This window comes from Saccostrea echinata, unplaced genomic scaffold (assembly GCF_033153115.1).
Source record: "Saccostrea echinata isolate AGI-Se365-2 ecotype Australia unplaced genomic scaffold, CSIRO_AGI_Sech_v1 ptg000003l, whole genome shotgun sequence".
In the NCBI taxonomy this organism is placed as follows: domain Eukaryota; kingdom Metazoa; phylum Mollusca; class Bivalvia; order Ostreida; family Ostreidae; genus Saccostrea; species Saccostrea echinata.
In genome coordinates this window covers 11638305-11663852 of record NW_026889752.1, presented here as the reverse complement: position 1 = coordinate 11663852, position 25548 = coordinate 11638305, and the positions used below count along the sequence as shown (strand labels likewise).

At 32.7% G+C, this 25548-nt stretch overlaps 1 protein-coding gene across 1 annotated transcript in view; it reads left to right on the top strand.

Annotated features, from left to right (window-relative positions):
• Positions 1-14222: 14222 nt before the first annotated feature.
• The window catches only part of LOC133178462 (E3 ubiquitin-protein ligase RNF213-like), a 130819-nt gene continuing 119493 nt past the window's right edge, over positions 14223-25548 (top strand). The window contains exons 1-14 of the mRNA XM_061313158.1: positions 14223-14576; positions 16742-16895; positions 18183-18400; positions 18661-18813; positions 19337-19498; positions 21757-22375; positions 22705-22834; positions 22996-23132; positions 23214-23288; positions 23536-23642; positions 23735-23876; positions 24095-24293; positions 24381-24627; positions 25352-25495. Coding sequence (XP_061169142.1) covers positions 14223-14576; positions 16742-16895; positions 18183-18400; positions 18661-18813; positions 19337-19498; positions 21757-22375; positions 22705-22834; positions 22996-23132; positions 23214-23288; positions 23536-23642; positions 23735-23876; positions 24095-24293; positions 24381-24627; positions 25352-25495 — 2841 coding nt within the window. The remainder of the gene's footprint in view (positions 14577-16741; positions 16896-18182; positions 18401-18660; positions 18814-19336; positions 19499-21756; positions 22376-22704; positions 22835-22995; positions 23133-23213; positions 23289-23535; positions 23643-23734; positions 23877-24094; positions 24294-24380; positions 24628-25351; positions 25496-25548) is intronic.

The window sequence follows — 25548 nt, the reverse complement described above, 5'->3', positions numbered from 1 at the left end:
AATATCATAGAATCAGAACCTCTACTCAAGGAGATATAGCAGACAAACTTTAACAAACGATTGCAAAAAATACTTAAGTATTTTTTTTAAAAAATGGTCGTATATATCAGACAAACTGTTTATGCGAATAGAATGAGAACTTAACTTATCTTAAAGCTTTAAAATTCATGGCCGCTAGGTTCATAATACGGAACCAAAGTTTCGACTAAGTTGTTCATATATTGAAAATCCTTTACAGCTTCGAAAATTTTCTTTCATACTCATAAACTTACTCTCTTATTTTAAGATTCCTGGTCCTCTAGCCCGTGGCTCAAGTACAACTTTCGGGCCAAGTTGATCATATATTGAAAATACAAAGCTTCCTCTTTTACAGAGGGATATCTAGCAGACACTCTGTTTGCATGATTACAATGGATAGTTTACTCTTTTCAAAAATTATAAAATGCAAAGCTCTTTGGTCAATCAAAAGAAATATTTCAAGGAAAAACTGTACTGTGGGTTAGTAATCGATTTCCACTAACTTTCTGAGGAAAAAAACCATACATACGTTTTTGTTCTGGCAGAAGATAAAAAAAATAATGATCGGAAAAAAATACTAATAATAAATTTCAAGATAAATTATGTAAGATTCCAGCTAAATGAGACTGGAGACTGTACGACGAATTTCCTTTTTTACATTACAGGACTCAAACGATGAGAACAAGGATTACTTTGACTGCAAAAATTAGCAGCGATGTTCTAAAAACAACGATTTTAAAATGTTCGAAAAAGAAGTATCCATCTCTGATCATCTCCGTGATTGAGGCATACTTAGTATCAATGTCATTGCACGAGAAAATCCCTGAGCTCGAAGATGTAGGGCTGCAATTTGATACTGTCGACAGTGTTAGTAAATCTTTGCCTCTTATTGGTACATTCATTGGAACATTTGCTTTTGAAGACATAGAGGACCATTTAAAGGTGATTTTTCTTTATAATTTCACAAACATATTTAAAACACTAATATGACATCGTCTTTTGTTCTTTGAATGCTTTCTATTTCTTGAAGGGTCCTAGACAGTCCAATAAGTTACCTGTAATCGTCCAGTAAGTTACAAAAATCTGTCTATTATTAAAAATAATGGACAGTATTTAATAACTTTTTGGACGTCTACAGGTAAGTTATTGGATTAAGAAAACACAACAAAAACACAAATAAATATTTAAAGAAATGAATCAAACATATTTCACAATGTAATGAAATATATATTCCAAGTCGGAAAAACAAAAACTGAAACTTTGTAATTGTTCCAACAAATGATGAATTGTATATTCCAAATCACTATGAATGTCAAAACTTGAATTTGAAGGAAATATCTCCGAAGAACAACAACACAGTCGGGGATATCACTTCTTTTTAATGCATTCCTGGCAAGGATCAATCGCTCCTTCGTCTTTCTCACTAGTACTCTGAATAATTTTGCTCACTTTCTGCAGGAGCACATCGTTTCTTCTATTATATGAATGCAAAGGTGTTTGGTCAATAGTCTTCGCCCGATTCGTTTCTGACTTCAGCTAAAAGCTAATAATTTCGTTGATTTTTTTTATCGCCCAACATCGTGATGTCCTTAAGCATTTAAATGTCAACGTTGGGTACTGTGTAACATTCTCTCTGTCTGTTAAAAACACATTCACTGTCCATTTACATTTCTGCTCTGTTTTCTGCGATAAGCGCCTCTTCTAAATCATGTAAATATTATTGAAATCTGTCTTCTACATCCTTGAATAGCCTTGACCAAAAATTGAGAAATATTTGAAAAGCGTCCATCTTAAATTCAAACTTCATTATCTTGGCAATCCTATGCTCAAAATCAAAAAAAAAAAAAACACTCGAGAATGTCATGTATATGTATTATTACTAGATTGCGCATCATATCTGAATTCGTTTTGAAGCAAAAATCTGCTTTCTCCCTCGGAAGAAGACATGCATTCAACATTCACAATCACACGAAAATGGTGTTCGACTCTCTTGCCTTGTGGTTAAATATTCTTTATTCATGATCAGTTATTTAAAAATAGCACTTACCTGTTACTGTCCATTAAGTTAACAATTACAATGAATGCAAGTTTCTTTTGATTCTAAGCAACCTTTACCTGAGACAGTCCAAGAAGTAGACAATGCTTGCTTAATGCAATGGATGAGAAACAGTTCTAAGAAAGTACATTATGGACACAATAGAATATATGTTTTAAGTAGCTTATAGACCTCACACTGTCCTGTCTATCGGTTCTACAACAGTTCTTTCTTCTCACAGAATGGACAGCTTTCGGCCTATCATCTTTACTTAATAATACAAGACAGGCAATTCCTGGCAACAGCAAATCTTCACATACTGTGTGTTGTAAGGCCATCTTTCGAGACAGTATGTTTAGATTATTCTTTACTATCTCTGAATGTTTGTTTTTTTGTTTAACGGCCCTTCGAGAATCTTTCACTCGTAATGAGAGGCCAACAATTGTCGATGGAGGGCTGGCAATTTAGACCTGTACTCAGCATTTACGGCCTTTGAGCAGTGAGGGATCTTGTGTGCCTGTACCTACTGCGACACGGGACCTCGATTTGTACGGTCTTATCCATAGGACCGTACTCCACGTCCCGCAGTAGGATTCGAACCTGCAAAGTAAGGAACAACTCCTTGCTCTGCGATTCTAGACCAAACGCTCTAACCACTGCGCCACGCGGGTCAACATGATGAAACGAGAAAAAGAATCTTAATCCATGAGGTGTCCTGATCTGACCGAAGACAATTTCCTAGGTCAGATCACCGAATGGTCAGATCGAGGGATCTCATTTTACCACGATGACATAACAAGGGGTACTCATGTATAAATATTGCATATACTGTAGATTGGCAAATAATCACGATGGATTTAATTTTACTATGTTCGCGATTCATCATTTTCCCGCGAAATTAAACCCATCGTGAATGCTATCATTATTTTTAAAAAACCTTTGAATGCTTATACGAAATTTAATTTCTTGCAGCGTGAAATTAAAACCATCGCGATTGGTACTTTTTGAGAAATCGTGAAATTTTAATACCGTGGAATTTTAAACGATTTACAGTATTTTAGGATGACAATTAAAATTGTCATTCCACAGATTTGTTGGTCACTGTGTTAAACATGACATTTGATTTCCAAATTTATTTCTGGCAGGTGAGAATGAATATCTGGCAATATGAACGACGCTGTGCGTTTACATTTGGATATTACAAATCATGTATAACGAAAACCACTTTCCATAAAGTTTTTTTTTTTAAATTAGAATAGCGGCCCTTATAAGAAATGACGTTAGATTTATTGTGTCTGCGTTGCAAGTGATGGTAACGTCGAGATTCGCTAAAATGAGAGAGGACAAACAGTTAAAATTAAACAGAAGCAAATTATCAAAAGTATATAAAGGGTTTTTTCAAGGATGCCGGTAAAAGGTGAGATTTATTATATTGAAGAGTTTGACTGTGTGAAATAGGACGAGACTCAATCGTTGAGATGTTGGGACACTTTAAGATTGAGAAAAGTAAAATACAAGTATGTTGACTAGGGCTGGGTATTGGCTAGAAATTTTGTATTGCGATATACATGTATTGCGATATTTTTAATTGTATTGCGATATGTATTGCAATATTTTCAACAAAAATTTAAAAGGGTATTTTGTTATTATATGAACTTCATTTTTACATGTAGAATGTACATAACTATGATAAATAATCAATAAATGATATCTTGTTGATAGAATTACAGTTATGCAACTAAATACACCCATGCAAGCTTTTGTCTTACTGTTTGGGATGATCGCAAACCTTTAATAACTTTTCTTTACATTTTATGATAGAATTCCTGAGTCCAAGCATTTTGCCGGTATATCAGTATTACAAAAACATATTGCAATACGATATTTTTGTCAACATACCGCAATATACCGGAATATCAGTATTATTGCCCAGCCCTAATGTTGACTTAAATCATCTTGATCATCACTTCTTGTAAGACCGTAGTACTAGGGTTGGGAGTTTGGGCTCCCACTGTTTTAAGAATAGTCTCTTGCTGTAGATTTCATATAATTCAATGGCAGTGCCCCCCTCCCCTTATTTTGTGGCAGTAGGGTTGAGTGTGCCATGTTGTTACAGGAAAAATTGTCAAAATTTAGAGAGAGATTCAATTCTTTCCAGAATTTTGACAGATTATGGTTTTTTGCTGGTCATTTTTTTTTATTTTGCCCCCTTCCCATTTGATACACGTTGCTACATGTACGGGCTTGTCTTGTGTTCATGTCTCTCACAAAATGATGAAAGCTCCGCTTCGCCGTTTTGGTCAACCCGATTTACTTCTGTAGACAGTCAGTAACAAACGTAAAAAGTAATTATATATATATATATATATATATATATATATATATATATATATATATATATATATATATATATATATATATATATATATATATATATCAAAGACCGTGTAGGGCAGTGCGGCGATAATTCCATCGGCATTGAAAGCAAGTTTTTTACTTGCCTAGATGGCCGAGCGGTCTAGCGCGCTGTTTCTGTACTGCTAGGAGACAGATTCTGCAGGTCGAGAGTTAAACCCCGGGTTGGGGCGGAAGTGGGTATCCTTATAAAAGTGAATTTCTTTGTGTTTTATATATTAATTTTTCTTCACTTCGGCCAGTTATATTAGTTAAAGAGTTGTTGTAAAATGTACCTTATAAGTAAAATTAATTTATTACAATGTGTTTCGGTTACAATCCTCTAATAAAACTAATAATAAAAGTGAATTACTTTACTATCTATCTATCTATCTATCTATCTATCTATATATCTATCTATCTATCTATCTATCGATCGATCGATCGATCGATCGATCGATCGATGGAAGTTTTTTTTAATAGAACGATAAAATGGTTACTGGTTTTCTGACCTCCGACTTGTTACAAGGTTTACAATTTTCTAGAAATATTGTGATTTTTTATTTAGTCACTTTGAAAAGACAGAGTAAGGCATTTGTTTTATGACTAGTGCTATTTATAAGAGTTATTTTACATTATGAATACCTAAAACAAATAATGCAGATCTTTTGAGTAGATTTGGAATGAGATGGTTGAAATTGAACTGCTCAATGATGACATACGAGACACTTTTGTTTCCGAAATGAAGAAGAAAATGGAATCGTGTCTGAGAAATCGGGTAAAATTTGTCGAGTTTCTACGAACACCTTTCGTATTTATATTTCTTCCAATTATTGTATTGTTAGGACACCCGAGTCACTCAGGTGACCTATTGCTATACAGTTTTTGTTCGTCATCGTCCGTCGTGCGACGTGCGTCGGTCGTAAACTTTTGAACATTTTCAGCCTCTTCTCTGGAAACAGTGAACCAATTCAACTAGTTTTGAAATATAGCATCTATACGTAAAAGGGATCAAATATTATGAAATTCATGGTCCCTGACCCCCCCCCCCCCCCCCGGGCCTGAGGGGTGGGGCTAAAACAATCAAAATTAATGCAATCTTAAAAAAATCTTTTTACTCCCAGACATCAAGCAGTCAAACTGTTGGCATGATTGTAATAAGCATTGAGCCATCTACCAAAATGGGGAAATTCATGACCCCAGGGTCAGGGGTTCTGGTGCTAGGGTGGGGCTCTGTTGAATATATAGTAGAAATGAATTAATTCTTTGAAAATCTTCTCTGATCCTGGGTATTCACCAAACAACTAAATGTGTAGTTAAGATGAGTAAGTGCGCCTCTTCCAAAATTGTGAATTTCATAGCCCCTGGGTCAGGGTTTCTAGTGTTAGGGCGTGGCTCTATTGATTCTATAGTGAAAGTGCATTGGTTTTTTGGAAATCTTCTTCTCTGCTCCTGGGTATTCAGCAACCAACTAAATGCATAGTTAAGATGAGCACGGGAGTCTCTTCCAAAATTGTAAATATCATGGCAAGTGGTTCTGATGTTAGGGTGAGGCTCTATTGATTTTTTAGTTAAAAAAATCAATTCTTTGAAAGACTTCTCTGCTCCTGGGTATCCAGCAGATGAAACAAGTAAAAAGTTAAGATGAGCAAGGGTGTCTCTTTCAATTTGTGAAATGCATGGTCCAAGGGTCAGGGTTTCTTGTGGGGTTGGGCCTCTATTGATTATATAGTGAAAATGCATTCTTTCTTCGATAATCTGCTTTTGGGTATTAAGTAAATAAATTAAGCTTTTAGTTACGATGAGCAAGGATGTTTCTTCCAAAATTGTGAATTTCATTGGTCCTGGTTCAGGGAGTGATAGGGCTGGGCTCTATTGAATAAATAGTAAAAGCAAAAAAATTAATTCTTTGAAAATCTTCCACTAAGTGCATAGTTATGAAAAGCAGATGTGCCTCTTCCGGGCCTCTTTTTTTATTTTATATTTCTGTGGATCCTTTGCATTGTTGTATTATACTCAAATGACAATTAAGGCCCTGCGGCCTCTTGTTTTTGTGTGCAAGGAATATGATAAATTTATTAAATTTAGAATAATTCAGAAGTATTGAACAATTAACGTAGTCTGACTAGAGTATATCTACATTGTGACCTTGGAATTTACTTAGTAACATATGATTTTGTCTTTATGCTTAAAAATTTCTACTATACATGTGCATTAAAAATCTGAGAGATGCAATGTAATTTACAGATGTCATCAACCGAGTTTATTGAAAATCTCATTACAATCTACTGCAAGGATGGCCACAAATACCATGATGCAATTCAAGAGATCCTTGGAAAAGTTGCAATAAAGGTATTGTTTAAGTCATAATATATTAGTATTACGTATTATAATGGCCTTGAGTTCTACTAATGGGAATTAAGACGGCTCTGTTGGTTCTTTTTCTCACTTTATACTGGACTTTCTTTCTGTCTTGCCATTACATATGAAATTTTTAAAAGAATTGCTAGAAGCAATATTATTGAATTTAATTAAATTTAATTCACATCAAATGACAATGACCCTACATTTGTTAGTATTATCATTAACTTAAAATAAAATTGTGTTTTGTTATTTGCAAAACCCAATATTGATAAAATGTTGAAAAGTGCTTTATGCCGGTAGCTAAAAGTATCACATTTCCAAAATAAGCACAAACGTTATGAAAGTATTCACAATCATGGTGGACTAACAGTTTTTAAAAGTATATTCAATGCATTTAAAAATGTAGTGACATTTTTTGAATTTTGATTCGCGAGTTTTCCCCAAGACTATGTATTATGTTCACGTTTCTGCAAACTTTTTCATTTGTTTTTTGTATGCTAAGCTTGTACACAAATTAAAGTCATATAATTAACCTTTCCTTGTGCAATCAGCCCCTCACTATCTTTGAAAGAAATACAAGATTTCTTTATTACGAAATACAAATTCTGTATTTCCGTATCTCAATTTATAAAAAGGGAAAAGGTCGAAGAAACGCTTGAAGAGCGTGCAAAAGCAACAATAGTTTAAAAGAAAATTATTAAAGCTGAAGTGTGGTCACTTCTTTATTTGAATACTAGGATCTAGTTCACATTTACCAGCAAAGTAAAAAAAAATATCTACTGATTGTAAGACTGTGTTATAGCAGTGTATCACATCCTTTCACAGCTTAAATGAAATTCTCAAAAATTCATTTTTCATACGAATTCAAAAAATTCGTAACATGAAAAAGAATTCTCTCATTATACGTGTATGTCGTCTTTATTGCAATTGTCAACCAAAAACTTAACTCGAATTACGAACCCGAGTCGGTGTACTGATCCCAGTTTATTTTCATACTACTCTCCGAAAGCATTTAAAATGTATAATTATGAACATGTCATGAGTTCGTAAACATGTGATATACATGTATCTGCTAGCTAACAAACTCTACCACTGAAAATTCAAAAAAGTATGTTAAATTACTAGTTCGGATTTTCTCAGAAAGTAGGTCATTTCGTCAAGGTGACCCGGTAACACTGATATTTCCAAAATGTGACACGCTGTATGCATGTTAATAATACGGCAGACTTTCCTCTCACAGTAAAGAGAATTAGGGTTTATCGACATATTCTAAGAATCGCTCTGCTTTACATAAGAATAGCTTTCTTTCAATGAAACTGGAAGAGACATCAAATTGTTTTGAAGTTTTGCTTCGTTTCATTTAAATTTTGTCCAGATCGAAAGCTATGATATGCTCTTTGACATTTGCTATGTCCGCATATATGATATAGATTTATTACAATTGGAAGTAAGGTCTTTAGAACCCTGTGGCCACAATGTGAAGTTATTTGCTCATTTCCCTTAAAAAAAGAAGTGAGTGTTATGGCTCATGGGACTCGTATTCCTCCTAAGAAAAAGGCGTCACTCTTATGAGTTTATGAAGGACAGAGACTGAAAGAGTTCATTCGGTGTCCCTCGGATAATCCTGATATATTAAACATATGTCTTGTGTGCAGTCTTCAGACTCCCAATTTTGGTATAAAACCAACAGTTCATACAAAAAAATTCAAGGAATGTAAAGTTTCTACGAGAGATATATTTGAAAATTCCTTTTCTGATCCCATGTTTTCTATTTCAAAAACTGTAAAACCTGAGATGTTTTAATTACAAGCTCCTCTTTCACTAGTAATCTTACTGGATAAAGCTTCTTTACCAAAACTTGGGGAAATCTGATCATGAACTGCACTGATTTATGTTGGTGAAAGCAAGGGTTCACCTAATAAATGAATATCGGAGCATAAATTTCAGATTAACAACGCGGACCAGCAGCTTCTATACAAGCATTTTAATCTACCGGATCATTCTATTTTGTCAATGAAAAAAAGAAATATGGAGATAACGAAAAGTTTCCAGCTCAAAGTTCATTTAAATAATACAAATCGGGAGCAGAGCAAACAAGGGCCTCCAAAAACATTAGAGGTGGAATCAGGTGTCATGGAGGAGTGAGCATCCTCTGCCGACGGAATTGTTTACGGATTTTTCCGTTTGCCCGATCATAACAGTGAGCACACGGTAGGTGTAACCGGTCGACAGGGGATGCTTCCTCCTGCATGACACCTGATGCCACATCTAATTTTTTTCGAGGTCCGTGTTTGTTCTTTTCCCAATTTATATTTTTTCAATTGAATTTTGAGCTTGATTACTGTTCGTTATCTCTATATTTCATACAGAAGTTTATATTGTTAGAAAATTCTAATAGACGATTTCTTTAATATCCCATGCTAATATAAATTGTTTTTACTTTTTAATAATTTAGGCTGTTGAAAAAGGATCGGTCAGTCACAAAAAAGATTTGACAGGGAATAAGATGTATGGAGATATGATGTCGGAGCTTTTTGAGAGAAACTGGAAAAAATCGGCAGGCAAATGCAGCATGTTGTATTTTGCTGTTTCCTGGCCTCCCATGATCAACTTCGTCACAATGTATTGTACGTTCTCCTTTATTAAAAAGATATTGATACATGTATAACACGTTGGTATTTAAGATACATGTAATCAATGTATGATGACCATATTTTATACCTAATAAATCAATATTGGGATTTTTGTAATCATGGTATCATTTTGAAGGTGTTTTCAAATAAAAATACTTCAACGTATGATTTTACAATTTTTTTATTTTTGAAATGATTCAAACTTGTTAAATATCTCTTCGTTATACATTGAAAACCTTAAAATATAATTGGAATATTAGTACTGACGTGTTGTACCAATATATCTGACAAACAAAGCAAAGAATAGTACATTTTATTTCAGAGTTATCTGGAACAAAAGAAGTTTTTGTCAATAAATGAATTCAATAATTCAAGAAAATGAGTCTAACATTCTCAGATAAAATCATTTTATTATATATATATATTTTTCAAAAAATTCATACAGGGTATTTTAAATGTCATCTGATGTACATTGTAATCCCCACAATATTAATGTTTTGTCAGGATCAGTGAAATCGATATAAATTTTTCTCAAATGAAGAAATATTCGTCAGAAATATTAAACTTAATAATTTGTTCCTGGCGAGAAATATTGGCAAGTAAAAGAAGTAAGAGAACCTTACGGATATTTATTGGCAGAGTAAGTTGGACGAAGACATACATGTAATTGAAATGAAAGTCAGCAAAGAATATAGCTCATAAGCAAATAAATTAATATAATTTTCTCCGGTCTACAGGCTTTTGTAGAGTACGTTTTGCAAAAAATGCATCAATGTTGAGTCTTATAATTGATTGTGTATTGTAACACACTTACCAGATTTGATTAGTATGACTGTGAAGAGTAGAAATTTTAGTTTCTGCTATAATATCCCAATTTAATACGCAGCACAGAGAGGTTTTTTGTGTTTCGTTTGTGCAGACCTCATGAGTATATATTCATTGTAAAGATGTCTTTGGTACTAGTAAGTAAAATATATTTCAGCAAATGTATTTGTAGATGAAAAGAATGTGAAGGGGTTTCTTTCAAACGAGTGTCAGACGCACTTAACGGAGGTAGCAGCGTGTTTAGAACGGTCATTAGAAGACATGATGAGTGGCAACATTAGACTTGCAGACCTTGAGTTGATTCGAAATGCAGAGGATCGGTTTATGGCTGCAAATGCAATAATTTGGAAATTCAAAACATCAACCGAAATGGATAGACATCTCATGCATGGATTTTTATTGATGAGATTAAAGGAAGTTCAGAAATTAAAAAATACGGATGCTGATCTACGTGCCTTTGCCCAATTATGCCAGCATTTTGACGGTATTAATTGTTGTGTTTGAAGTATGTTTAGAATAACACACTCCTTTTAAAAAGAATTGTCGAGCTTAAAAACAACTTTTTTTTCTTTTTCGATGTCATGGTAATTGAAATTTAAAATATTGTCTGAAGAAATACAAAAACTTTCTAAGCTCTGAATCTATGTTTACACAGCAAATGTATCAGCAATTGATGAGCTGTCACTTTTGAAAGATGATCAACAGCTTAATCATGTTGTGAAGACAGTGAAAAAAATTGATGTTGAAAACTTTGAACTCTACGAGCCAGAACTGCAGATTGAAAACATACCAACGAAGCTTATCAAATGCCTACCAAATCTTAGAAAGTAAGTGATTTTTAAAACTTGAGTGTGATTAGCATGCATAAATGTGTCTTTGTGTAAATAAGAGAGGTCCCGTTTGTACTTTAGATGAGATTCGTAATGACTACTCGGCAACAAAAGGAATGGATGCAGGGCAAAAAACGCTCATATTATTGATTTTGTGTAATAAAATGAATGTGTAAGACAAAATGTTGAAATGAGATCGGCATTTCAAAAAACAAGAAAAGAAAATTCTAATCTTCTTCACCATCTGATCACGGAATGGTCTCAGAAGAAAAAGTAACGAAAAAATAAATATCGTTATTATGAGAAGTGACACAGTACATGTATAACAAACAAGAACGGGAAACGGTGTTTATTGTAAGGTGACACTAATTAATTCAGGTTATATAACTTTGTTTAGATGTCTGAATGTCATCATGACACAATAATGAAAAAAAAAAACCAACTTCTTGTTATAACTATTTCAAGTTTTAGACAGAAAGACAATAAGAGAAAGAAAGACTGATTTTGTTTCCGTCTATCTGTCCTCTCCATCAACACTTTTATTGTGCCGTTATAGCAGTTTTCAGACCGTAATGTTCTCAAATTTTGTACAGAATAATTAACATCAAAGAAAAAAAAAATGATTTTTTATGTAATACAGATCTATCTGTGTGCATAGTTATGTTGTATATTTATCGTGACATAACTAAAAAAAGTTTTCATAGTAAAAAATTCAAACTTTATACAGCGGGAGTAAATTATACAATTTTTTTTTTAATGTTGTGATAAAGAGTTTCGTTTCTCTGTTTTAATGCATGTCTGTATGTTTGTCTGATCTTTAAATATTTATTTTTCTAACTCATATCTGAGTGATTGTTCAGTGTAGCCTTCCACATACGAATGTTGTTAGAAAAGATCGCGGACACATTGATTTACGGAAAATTTATAGTGTAATTTGAAGAATGGCGTATGCCTGATTAAAGTCTTATCTATTGTTTATTAGTATGTAAAATAAATCAGGTCCATTTACTAAAAGTTTGAAAAGCTACAATGATTTTTGCTATGCGGTCATAGGATTCATGGAGCAATCACTTGACGTAAGTTGACGTGTCATCCTGATTCCAAACCTTTTTCACAATTCTAAATATCTTTCATTTCTATAGATTTTTTATGTCTTTTTTCTTCTTAAAACATAGGTAATCAGAGATTACCGAGCTCACCTCAACGAATGTTGTCTTTAAGTAAGGCAAAGTCCCACTCTAAACCAATAATCTAGTAATGTGCATCCCTAGATGCAACATTTATGCAATTTTGGTCTGATAGGGCTTGCAGTTACTTGGGAATGGACTTATCTAAAAAGTTTAAACTAGTCACTCATCCAGAAAATGTAAGTCAAATCCGGCATCTGAAGCAAGTTATAGAGTGTTCGTCCCTTGATGCATCATCCATGCAAGTATGGTTCAGATAGGCCTTAAAGTTACTTGGAAATGAGATCTGCTCCAAAAACTTGAACCTGATCACTCATCCGGAAAATGTGGGTCAGATCCAGCATCTGAAGCAAGTCCAGTAGTGTGTATCCTTAGATGTATCATCTATGCAAGTTTGGTCAACATAAGACTTAAAGTTACTTGGAAATGAGATCTGCTTCAAAAACTTTAACCTGGTCACTCATCTGGAAAATAAAGGTCAGATCCAGCATCTGAAGCAAGTCAGTAGTGTGCATCCTTAGATGTATTATTCATGCAAGTTGGGTCAGTATATGGCTCATAGTTACCTGGAAATGAGATCTGCTCCAAAAACTTTAACCTAGTCACTCATCCGGAAAATGTAGGTCAGATCCAGCATACGAAGCAAGCCTGGGTGTGTGCATCCTTATATGTATCATCCATGCAAGTTTGGTCAATATAGGGCCTATAGTTACTTGGAAAAACTTTAACCTGTTCCAAAAACATTAACCTGGTCATTCTTTAGCTGAAATTGCAGCATCTGAAACCTTGACTGGTACAATGAAACGCGCTAGAAGCATCCTCCATGCTTCTATGATTAATATAGGGCATAGAAGTACTTGAAAAGAAAAATGCTCCAAAAACTTTAACCTGGGACACCGACGCCAAGGCCGAGGGTATTACATAAGCTCCCCCAACTTCGTTGAGTTGAGCTAAAAATTAATAAATATATATGAAGACATATTACTTTTTTTCTTAAATGTCTTTTGTGGCGTATCGGATATTAGTGAGTTCTTGAAATCAATGTCTATGCAAGGTATGGAAACAATGCAAAATCAATAGACGCAACGTCCATGCGATAAGCGGGGTATTGGGGTATCGCAGGAGTTGCTCACACAAATGTAAATCCATTCATTCTTACAAAGCTACTACCATCTGAACACTTTGGTCCTAAATATGTGAAGGCAATTCCCAGCAGCATCTTTAACATTTTAGTCTCTTTTGGGTATTTTCCTGTCTGCACAGATAATTTTTTAGTAGATCGGTGATCCAAGACGTTTAATGATGTTGCCATTTTTACGTTGCATTTACGCACTGATCATCTTTCATTAGCGATAAAACAGTCATAACTCCTCCAATTTAATTCAAAATTCCTCCAAATGACGTTTCATGAATATTGTAACGATAGGTGAATTATAATAAATTTTTATGCGCTACAACAGTGCAATTTTTAATGTAAAAAAAAGTCAATGCGCAAAAAAGTGACATGCTCCGAGAAGCATGTTTTATCTAAGTAATATAGTTTTATATTTTTAGGGTTCATCGGAAAACACCAAATCTTCGCATATTTATTAGAAAATATGTATATTTTTTTAATCTGCAGAGTTTTACTGGTTTCATGCAAATAGCGGGCAGACAATAGAACTTGTCCGTGAACTTTTCTAACAACCCTCGTATGCACATTTACTTCTTCACATTTCCGTACTGAGAAGAGTTGTCAGTTTCTTGTGTCAGCCCTTAGCAGGATCCTCTTTGACATTGTCAGTTGATACAAAGCTTATGTATATAGTTAGATTTATATATATAGCCAGTTTATATATAGCTAGATATTTGTATGATAATTTACATCTACATTGTTTAACTGATTTGCAGACTTTCGGAGGGTACGATATTTATCACAATGTGGATTAAAAGAGGCATGGCTAGAAGATCCGAAATAGGACATTCATTGACTGTGGAAGATGTTTTCGATTCTGTTTGGAAAAGCGTACATCAAAGCTGGAGGAAGTTAAAAGACCAACTCAGAAGCGGCGAAATAACATTTAAAGAGTTTGAAACTTATTTTGACAAATTAGATATGGCAGCAATAAAAAAAGAACTCTCCCTATTTTCAGACAGTTCTTCAGATTCTTGGATTCTTGAAAGATACAATCAAATAGAACAATACAAAATATTGCGACAGTGTCTGAAAGGGGCAATCATAATACTGGAATTTGTTGAGGAATTTAAATTGAAAGGAGATTTTTCACCAATTGAGAGAATTGTGGAAATGGTATTAAATTTGCATTGTTTTTCATTATTTTACCTACCCAGTTCTATTGCCATGCCTAAGTAGAACTATTGGCGGTTTAGGTTTATTTTGTCATCTCCAACAAACATCAAATTAGATAATTGTATATTTAATGTGGATAAATATGAGCTTATAGGCATTTATGTTACATGTATTCTTGAAATCCGGTTCATTGTAAGTGACAGTTTCTTCTTTGCAATACTGTTATTTCCCAGTATACACATATATAACAAGCCATCTAGAAATATTTTTCATTGTGCATGCATACGAGTACATACTGAATCCATGTCATGAATACCACATAAAGACCACATAAATAGATCTGTTTGATATTGGAATCTAATGCTCTTGATATTTCAAAGGATAAAGGTCGACTCGATATAAGATATATGTAAGTCGGATGCAGCAGAATAAAACTATTTCAATTTAAACTTACAGAAGAACAAGTAGGAGTATCATTGTGAAAGTCTTAGGTTACTAAATGTTTTTTAGATTACCGAGAATTTTAAATATTGAGAACAGAATTCAACAAGCAATTTCAAAGAATTGTGGTCCCCCGCTTTCGGTGTCTTAGTGGATGGGATGTCATTATTTATGGCATGTAACTTTCTTGTTTGTGTGTCTTGTGTTCATACAAAAAAACATAAATTATTGAATTGATAACAATTTTAACAAAGATTATAGCTTTTTAAAACTACATTTACATCAAACTTAAGATCAAGGTCATGAAGCCAAATATCATAATACAATCCGAAAGGTCATGTCACAAGTAATGTACATGTGAAAAAAATATGAAAGCCCTCAGCTGTCTCTTATGGGCATAAAGGTTTTGGTCAAGGTTAATTTTTTTTATAAGTAGGTCAAACTTCTAGGTCAACTTCATGGAGTTAAAAATGATATACTTTTCTAAAAGATGTTGTCATAGGTAATGTACATGTAGGAAAATGAAAACCTTATTTTCTCCCATTCAAAAATTATCACAAATGTAAAATTAATTTGAAAAAAGACTGTAGGTTAAACTTTAAGGTCAAGATCACGAGGTCAAAAACCAGAATATGCAATCGGAAAGTTCTTGATACAGGTAATGCACATATCAAATGTAAATGACATATCTCTTAATCAAAAGTTATACGCAGTGTTAAAATTTCTGAAAATTAGGTCAAACTTAAAGGTCAAGTTCATGGGTTTAAAAATCAGAGAACATTTGGAAATGCTTGTCACAGGTAATGCATGTGTCAAATATGAATGTCCTATCTTCGGTCCTTCAAAAGTTAGCAACACTGATGAAATGTTTGAAAATAAGATCAAACTTAAGGTCAAGGTCACGGGGTCAATTATCATAGCACAGTTGGAAACATTTTGCCACAGGTAATCCACTTGTTAAATATGAACACCCTATCTTATGTCATTCAAAAGTAATCACCAAAGTTAAAATTTTTGAAAATTAAGTAAAACCTGAAGGTCAAGGGGTCAAAATGCTTGGAAATGCCTTGTCACAGGTAATTCACATGTCAAATATGAAAGTCCTATCTTGTCTCAGTCAAAAGTTATAAGCAAAGATAAAATGTTTGAAAAGTAGATCAAACGTCAAGGTCATGGGGTCAAAAGTCATAGTATATTTAGAAAGGTCTTGTCACAGATAATATACATGTCAAATGTGAAAGCCCTATCTCCTCATTCAAAAGTTATGACCAAGGTTTAAGTTTTTGTGACAGACTGACAGATGGACAGACTGACAGATGAATGAGATTTAATGTCCCCTCGCTTTCACGAAAACGGGGGACAAAAAAGATATGATATAAATTGAACATTTTATTTACTAATATGATTTCATAATAAAAGAAGCACATCCTTCATCAGAAATCGTTTAACAAGATACAAATCAAAGCAAAAAGAGATCTATTGATCATGTGGGAAATTAAAGGTCCCGTCCTCATTTCTACACATGTTAGATTAGAAATACTTGACACTGCCTTATTATAATTATAAGTCATATGATTTTAAAAAGTGTATGATATCAGTATTGGCTCATTCTTAACAATTTTGTACAGTGATACATGTAGAACTGTGTTATACGTTTCTCTTGCAATGTCAATAATTCTCGGTCACCAGCATTAATGCTTTAATGTTGTCACTTTTATACTTAGGAAAAAAACGACGATATACAAATGAAGAAGTTGGATATTGGTATGATGAAAACGTGTGATATTCTTCGGGGTATAAAGAAAGCTGAGATTGAATGTATTGAAACACTTATTCAGTGCAAGCAGGTTGTCCTATGGCTCCGAACATACATGAAAAGTAAGATTTAAATTAAGAAAAACATTTCGTTGAAAATGTTTTGTTACTTTAGCCATTTTTATAAAATGAAGAATTCTTCTGATGAACAATGAAGGGTGTAAATAAAGACAATAATAAATATTGATTTATCTTTTATTAGATCGTAGGCGTAGGTAACCTTTTCTGATCGAAATTTCTCCGTTGTCTGTTGTAAACTTTTCATGATTTTATTTTTTTCTCTCGAGTTCCCAAACTTTGCATCAATTTCAACCAAACTTGCCACATAGCATTCTTTGGAGAGGGGAATTCAAGTTTGTTCAAATGAAGGTCCACACCCTTTTTCAAGGGGAAGTAATTAAGAAATAGTAAAAAAATTGGAAGGGTCATTAAAATAACTTCTCAAGAACCACTTGGTCAGAAAATAAGCTGGGGCAAAACAGAGAATCAAAGTCTTACGTAAGAAATATATGACAAAAAATGTTTAAAAATCTTAGGATCAAGATCGATTGTTTGTTTGTTTATTAAGTCCCTTGCGATAATTTTTCACTTACATGAGACGTCACCAAATACCCATCTGGCTCTGACTCTTTGTCCCCTGAATACAATGTACAACAAAGCCATTACTACTTTTCTTGCTGTATAGATGATTCTACCCGCTGAAGGAAGTACACGTGCTTTTGTTTACCTCTGTAACATACGCTTCATTGGTTTTCACCGCATAGAGGATTCTATACGGGAGATCACTCTCAATCACTATTTCATAAGTGAATAAACCCGTGTATTAACTTTTTTTCTCCGGAAAACCCTGACTTGCCAATGTCCTTGAATTGAAAATTCAGAAATTCAAAATACTTTCTTCAGTTAAATGAACCATCAATTCTCTCAAAGGGATGATAGAGTTATTAACTTTTCCCTTATTTGAATTAAAATTAAAACAAAGTTTAAATTTGTGGGGTTTTTTTTTTATTGAAAGCGTTCATTTTACTTTGTTCAAATACAGCATTTAATTTGATTCAAAGATTTGATTTGATTTATAGAGGCTACATACGAAGCAGTATATAAATATTTGCTGAAAAAGTAAATGAAAATTGATAACGATAATGCCATTTTTAAATTAAACAAATTTTTAAGCGCCCCCACACCGCCCAACCCCTCGTGACCGTTAACTTTTTGCTTTCACTAAAAAAAAATCGATATTCGTTTGACTGTGGAGATGAACATAGATAACTGCATTGATCCAAGGATTCCCAAAAAGGATGCAAAAATGTCATCCTCCTTCTAAAACATTTTATAAATTGCTTCTTATAGACCTGCAAGAACTAAATGTATTTGCCGATCTTGCAACTATGACAGCTGGAGAAGGTGATATGGAAGTAGACAAAGTCAATTTTCTTCATTCTGCAACCAGAGGTTATGCGGCTTTGATATTTGATCTTGGCGAGTCATGCGGATACACTAAATTTATTGAGAGATGCAAACAAGTGTGGAAAGAGCTGGCTGCAGATCCAAATTTACCAGAAAAAATGGTACATTCTCTCTCTCTCCTATATATATATATATATATATATATATATATATATATATATATATATATATATATATATATATATATATATATATATGACCGTAGGGAAAACGTTTTTTAAAAAAAATCAAAGGACAAGCGTTTCTGAATTGCTAAATTACATTTTGATAAAAGAAAAAAAAATGTCAGTACAAAAGGATAGCGGTCAACGACTGCCTTAAAATTATGTTGATAGTAACTGGAATATACCTTGACATTTAGAAAGACACAAAGAGAAATCTTGATTGGTTTGACGGAGTGAAACAGTTCCAAGGATCTGTGGAGGTTTCATCAATGGAACAAGCCAAAACAATCAATGCAGCAGGGATTTATGTTGTTGGAAACTTACAGGAGGATTCACCTAATCATAAACTGGTATATTGAAAATATTGAAAGTCCTATAGACCACAGTGAATATACATAATTGTTGCTTGATCTTATTAATATGAAATGCTAGTACTTTATTATGGAGATAGTTAAAGAATCTAGTAGATTATAAACCGTGATTGATTTGGGCATTATCCTCCCCTCAAGGAGTACCAAATTTAGTTTTGTTCAGGAAACTTACTCTCAAGGCTCGTTTGCAACCATAAGTCTCAAGTTTTAGGTTCTGAAGACAATTTAAAGGGCCTTTTGTGTTGTTTTTGCAATATCTTTCTTAGAGCTCCACCCTCAATTCATGAAAAGTGGTTTCATTTGCTCAGTTTATAACAGATTCCAAAACTTTTACTTTGATTTCGGAGGTATGGGGATGTGATACTCCTTGGTATGGTCTAAATAAGCTAATTCTTCTATAAAGATTATCTAATCTTCATGAAATATTTTTATTTTTTGAAAACATTTTGATCTAGTGATTGGATTAACTCAAGTAAAATAATTTTGGGGGTTATTTTTCAAGAATGTCGATGATGTACTGCAACTTCATATCAAGGATGAAACGCAAGGGCAAGGATTGCGTCCAAAATATCAGTATAAAGATCTACAAGAGCTTCAAAGCAAACTGATGCTTGTTGCAGGAAAAGCTGAAAAGGGGAAGGAGGATGTCGATAGATTCACAATGGTATGGAGACATTCATTATTTAAATGAATAATGTGCCTTTTTGTTTACAAAATCATTAGTATTTTGAATGTCTTACAGATATACATATATGTATATTCTTTGAAGTGTATTTGTGATTCATAAACTTGTATCCATTCGCACACCCGGCAAATGCTCCAGCAACTTAGCCACCTGGACTGTCCTTAACATTGTAATGAAAAGGCGGACCCTACTTAATATGTTCGTATTTCATTGTATTTATTCATACATGCAACAGAAACATCTTTCAGATAAAAAATTATATTAAATGTAAATCAAGGAATGTTGTATATGAAGTTTTTTTGTAAAAAGTGTAACAAAATTGTATATTTTGGAAAAACTGGTTGGATTTTATATCAGACATGTTTTAAATTTATCTTTAATCAGAAGAGAAAAAAATGACCTTGTGGCTGTTCGTTTTTATTCAGATGTACATACATGATTATAATATATCAGGCATTGAAAAACTGTACACGAATGACATTTACCGAAAATATAGAGAAAATCTTAGGAAGGAAAAGTTGTGGAGAAATGCCACACCAAGATTTTATTTCATAGAACTTTAAGACATCCCATAAGTAGTTGTTTTAACATTAAAAGGCCAATATTAGCTTTTAATTATTTAATAAGATTTTTTTTACCTATTTTTCATAGAAAATGAAAAAAATAATTTATTTGCAGATTAGATGTTTTAGGGTTAAAAATTTGCTGTTCATAAATGCATAATATGAATGTCTAATAAAATATGTTAATAAAGGCTGGATAGCCATTTTAATTTTTTAAATAAAAAATTATTTATGAAAATAAAACACATAAATTGTGAATATTCTTTGAACCTATTGTTAAAATCTTCATAAAAACTAGCCTCAACCAAAATTAAAAAAGAATATTTCTCTTAAATTTCTCAATTTCAACTATTGAAGAATTTAAAGCCACTCGGCGTGTGAATAGTGTGAGATTACCCCCACCCCCCACCCCCTATTTATTTCATAATAAGCTTTAAAAAAATATCGGCTAGCAATTTTTGAATGCTCACTAAAATAAAAACTGACTGCATGTACAGACAAATTTATTAATTCGATTGATGGGGAAATAATAAATTTTGGAGAATTAAAATTTCTAAAAAATTTTTCATAAATTCATGCTATCCAACGTTACATTGGATTAATTCTTATGTTACTTTTTAATAGATTTAAGTTAAAGGGTTTTTAAGTTATAAATATGTCATGGACCAGTGAAGTTTGAAATAAAATTTTATTTTCAGAAAATGTTTCGAATATTCGACTATCGTTCGAATAATGCAATCGAATAATCGACTAAGGAAAATAAATATTTTGACATCCCTAATATAAATAAATATGTATATATATATATATATATATATATATATATATATATATATATATATATATATATATATATATATATATATATATATATATATATATATATATATATATATATATATATATATATAAAGCACTAAAAACCAACAACACTGTATATCCTAAGTGTCGGATCTACTAAGTAGGTCACGGATGGAAATTTATATAAAGCACTAAAAATGACCAACGACACGAACAATAATAATTGTCAAATTTACGGGACGACCTGTCCCTTCCTCAGGACAAAGAAAAAAGTTAAGAAGTCATCAAAACAAAGGAAATAAAGAAACAAAAACAACTAACACTACTACTAAACTACCAAGCACTAAATATTTACAGTATTACATGTTTAATTTGAAGTTTATAAACACGCAATTCATAGCGCTCCGGATTTCTTTGTTCACAACTGTTTATAAACTTCAAATTAAACATATAATACTGTAAATATTTAGTGTTTGGTAGTTTAGTTGTAGTGCTAGTTGTTTTTGTTTCTTTATTTCCTTTGTTTTGATGACTTCTTAACTTTTTTCTTTGTCCTGAGGAAGGGACAGGTCGTCCCGACAATTTGACAATTATTATTGTTCGTGTCGTTGGTCATTTTTAGTTTTATATATATATATATATATATATATATATATATATATATATATATATATATATATATATATATATATATATATATATATATAAGGAATGATATAAGGAATGAATTTAATAGCTACCCAATTTATACGGTATAAAGTGGATTGGGGCAGTTTACGCGTTATAAACCGCGAAGATTCCGGTGTGATTCAGCATTCTTCAGGGTAAAACTTATTACATTTGTGATGTAATAGAAAAACATCTTTTTTACAGATTCTGGATTCAGTTGTGCGTTTGAGTAATGTCTACATTAAACTAGTGGAATCTGGATGTGTTTTGTTTACGAACTGGCAGGCAAGGTTCCTATGCGATCCTGGTAGAGCAGTATGTGCATTTATTACATTCGGAACTGGAAAAGAATGTAAGCAATTGAAAGGCAGGCGCAATGAGGAAGATGATGTCATTACAATTATGCCTGAAATTGCAAAGTTTATGGAAAACTGCTTGGAAGAGTGGCTGTGTTATCTTGATGAGAAAAGGGATGAGTATTATCACCTTAATCATTTTACCATAGATCAAGTCGTCATTCTTCAGAGAGAATTGGCAAGATTTAATGCTGGGGAAGAAATATCAAATCTTACTATTCCTCTTCTGTCTATTGTCAATAATGACTGTAGTTATCACGATCTTACCGATGCAATGCAGAAAGCGAACGAAGAAGTTGAAGACAAAGAAACGAGAGAGGGGGAACTCGTTCTTGAAGAAAAAGTTGTGATATCTGAAGAAGATATTGTAGCAAAATTTATACATGAAATGGTAGAAGCTGGACAAGAAGAATTGGTGGCAAGGGCTGCATTGGCTAATGGCATTGAACCGAACGACATCGATGGGGGTAAACGCTTATCTGATCCATATATTTTAGCTTAAAAGAACAAGATACCAGTAGTATAATGTGATTAAATCTTTGATCTTTGAACTATATATATGATATGGAGTTAGGATTGGAAAACCTAAAATTATTTTTAGACTTAAGTTCTTAGTGTTCTAAAATTCTTTTGACTAATATCTCCTAGATTTTAATTTTTCCTCTAAAAATTGATTATTTTATAATGTCTAGTCAAGGAACCGTTGTAAAAAATGACAGAAATAGGCTGAATTACTCACTAACAAGTGATAATAATAATAATAGTTCCAAGGTCTATATCTGAGGATGTTTTTCAGGTCTACTTTGGTGCATTGAAAATGAAAGAAGCATTTTTTCTGAAAGGGAAGAGAAGAAAAAGAGCGCTACAGCAAAGGTACCCTTATCAATTGCAAGCGAACAAATCCTGAGTACTCTTTCTAGCAGTGGGTGAGTATATATATATATATATATATATATATATATATATATATATATATATATATATATATATATATATATATATATATATATATTGCACTAACTAAAGTGCAAAACCCAAAAAGAGAAATCTTTATAATGTATTGTAATTGATATATATTCTTCAACAGTGAATCTGCAATAGGACCTCTTATTAGAGACTTAAGACAGCTTTGGACAGCTTTTCAAACATCAATATCATCTAATCTTACTGACTATTTGAGTGTTGAGCAGTTGGGGATTGTGTTGAAGTATATTTCAAGAAAAGGTAAGTCTATCAGCATTAATATTCTTGGCTGATTGTTATTCTAAAACTTATCTATCGATGCTTAATTATTTTTTTTTACAGGGACAACGATTATCGATAGAGAATTTCTTCAATGCTTTCAAAGTGGAGTTCCGAACTTGCTTGTGTGTTGTCAAGGTTTGTTTCAGAATACAAATTTCAGATGGAGTTACGTACTTCAATAGCACCTCTGACATCTGTTTGAGATATATCTGAAAAAAAATCGGTTTCCCTCTCAAAAGAGACAAAATTTAAAGAAAACAAATATTTTAGTCTTCTTGTTTTTCTCTTGAAATGTTTGGTAAAATATAAATTGTCTGAAGAGTAACAAATAAATTTAGCTTCTAAATCGTTCATCAACTTAATTTTTCTGGAAATATTACAGACGATGTGATCAACACAATTCTGTCGATATACTGTCAGGATACTAAACAACCTTTACCATGCCCTGATGAGGTTCTCTTGTGCACTCAAGAAACAAGCTTGAACGAGGTTAGTCACCAATGGAAGAAAAAAAAACGTTTACAACAAAGTCTTCAAAACCAAAATCATTTGTATATTTTGTATTGTGATATATATTTTAGATTGAGATCTTTTGGAGAAGAGCTATGTACAACGATTGTGGGAAAATACACTGTCTGGCAAATGTTGAGAACCTTAGCTACGACGTCAGTGAAAAGGGAGAACGACGTTTGGATTATCATATGCAAAATGCACTTACCAGAGGTAGGTGTTAGAGTCATGTATACTTCACGTTTTGTTCTTTTTTCTTAGATATACATGTACGGGTATATAGATTCTTATTTAATATAAATTACTTTTAAGTAAAAGGAAACGTTGAAAATAGTTTCCATGATCGAATTGCTTTGAGGAAAATGTAAAACATTGATATTTTTTGCTGTTCTAATCATTGATTTGAATTAACAAAAAGAAAATTCTTCTAGAAATTCAGTACAAGTTAGTAGTAATATGTGGAACGGAGCAGGAAAACAATTCTCGTATTGTTGCTGCTCTTGACAAACACAGAAGACCACCTCTTCCACTGATGAGTCACCAGGTCTTGCTACCTTGCATCCGTGAAAAGCTGACGGCTGACATGAATAAAATGCCGATGGTACCAGCTGCATCTGTGGACTTTGAATGGTAATTCTCTAAAGATAAAAAATTTGATTCTTTGTCCTAATTAAAGACAAGATTTATTATTTCATATTTTCTATACTTTTCTTATAGCTGCACTGTTCGTATTATAAAATCATGGAGATCAGGTGTCGGAAAGACGTTATACAAGAAGAGACTAGTTGAAAAATTAAACCTGACCCACAAGAAACTGGATAGGGGTGGCCGTGCAACAACAATAACTATACCAATTCATGAGAAGAGGATTGAGGTCGATGAAATTATGTCTGTTCTTTTGCAAAATACTTCACCAACGATGAAAACAGAACCCAGGATATTTCACATTGACCTATCTCATGAAGTAATCCACTATTCTAATTTCTGACATATATACAGACATGCTTCACTATTATTCCTAACAACAAATGGTATCTAGCGTGTATCACAAAGCCGTTCAGTCTCAAACCTGCTAAGAATCGGAGTTGATGAAAGAAATTTAATTTTTAAAAGAATGGCACAATTGAAACAGTATTATTATCGGTCTCATGTTTGCTATAATGCACAGTGTGGGAGGAAGTTGTCTATTGCTATGTTTAAAAGATGAATTCCAAGCATATTGATAGACTAGGTTAAGGACAGAATTTTTGAGGCTTCATTTAGCTAGGCAGTCTCATACTTTCTACAGAGATGCATGGTATCCAGAAATAGTACCATATTGATTTCACGGATAAAATATTGAAGGCTAAAGTCAGTGATTGATATTCTTTCCATTATGGATATATCGATTCGATTCACTGTATGAGAACTGTGTTCTTTGAACGAAACCATTTTGTTTTTCCCTTGTTTAAGGGTCTATTTTTGGTCTGCTGACAATTGGTTTTTTTTTGTTTCATTGGACTTTTGAGCAGGAGTACAATTCGTTATTATTTATTTATATATTATTGATTATATCTGATTGTATACGTATTCTTCCATATAAAAATGTGTTTTAAATATTTATATATATATATATATATATATATATATATATATATATATATATATATATATATATATATATATATATATATATATTTGTTTGAAAGGTTGAAGAAGGTGTCGACTATCTTCTTTTCCAACTACTTATCCTGGGATGTCTAACAAATAGCCAAGGTTATATATGGAGAAAATCTCCATTTGATCTTTACTTAGTGGAGTCATTACCAATTCTTTCACAGAATAAAAAGAAGGTATGAATAATTCTAAGTTATTATGCACAAAGCTCCAATATTTTGGCATAGAT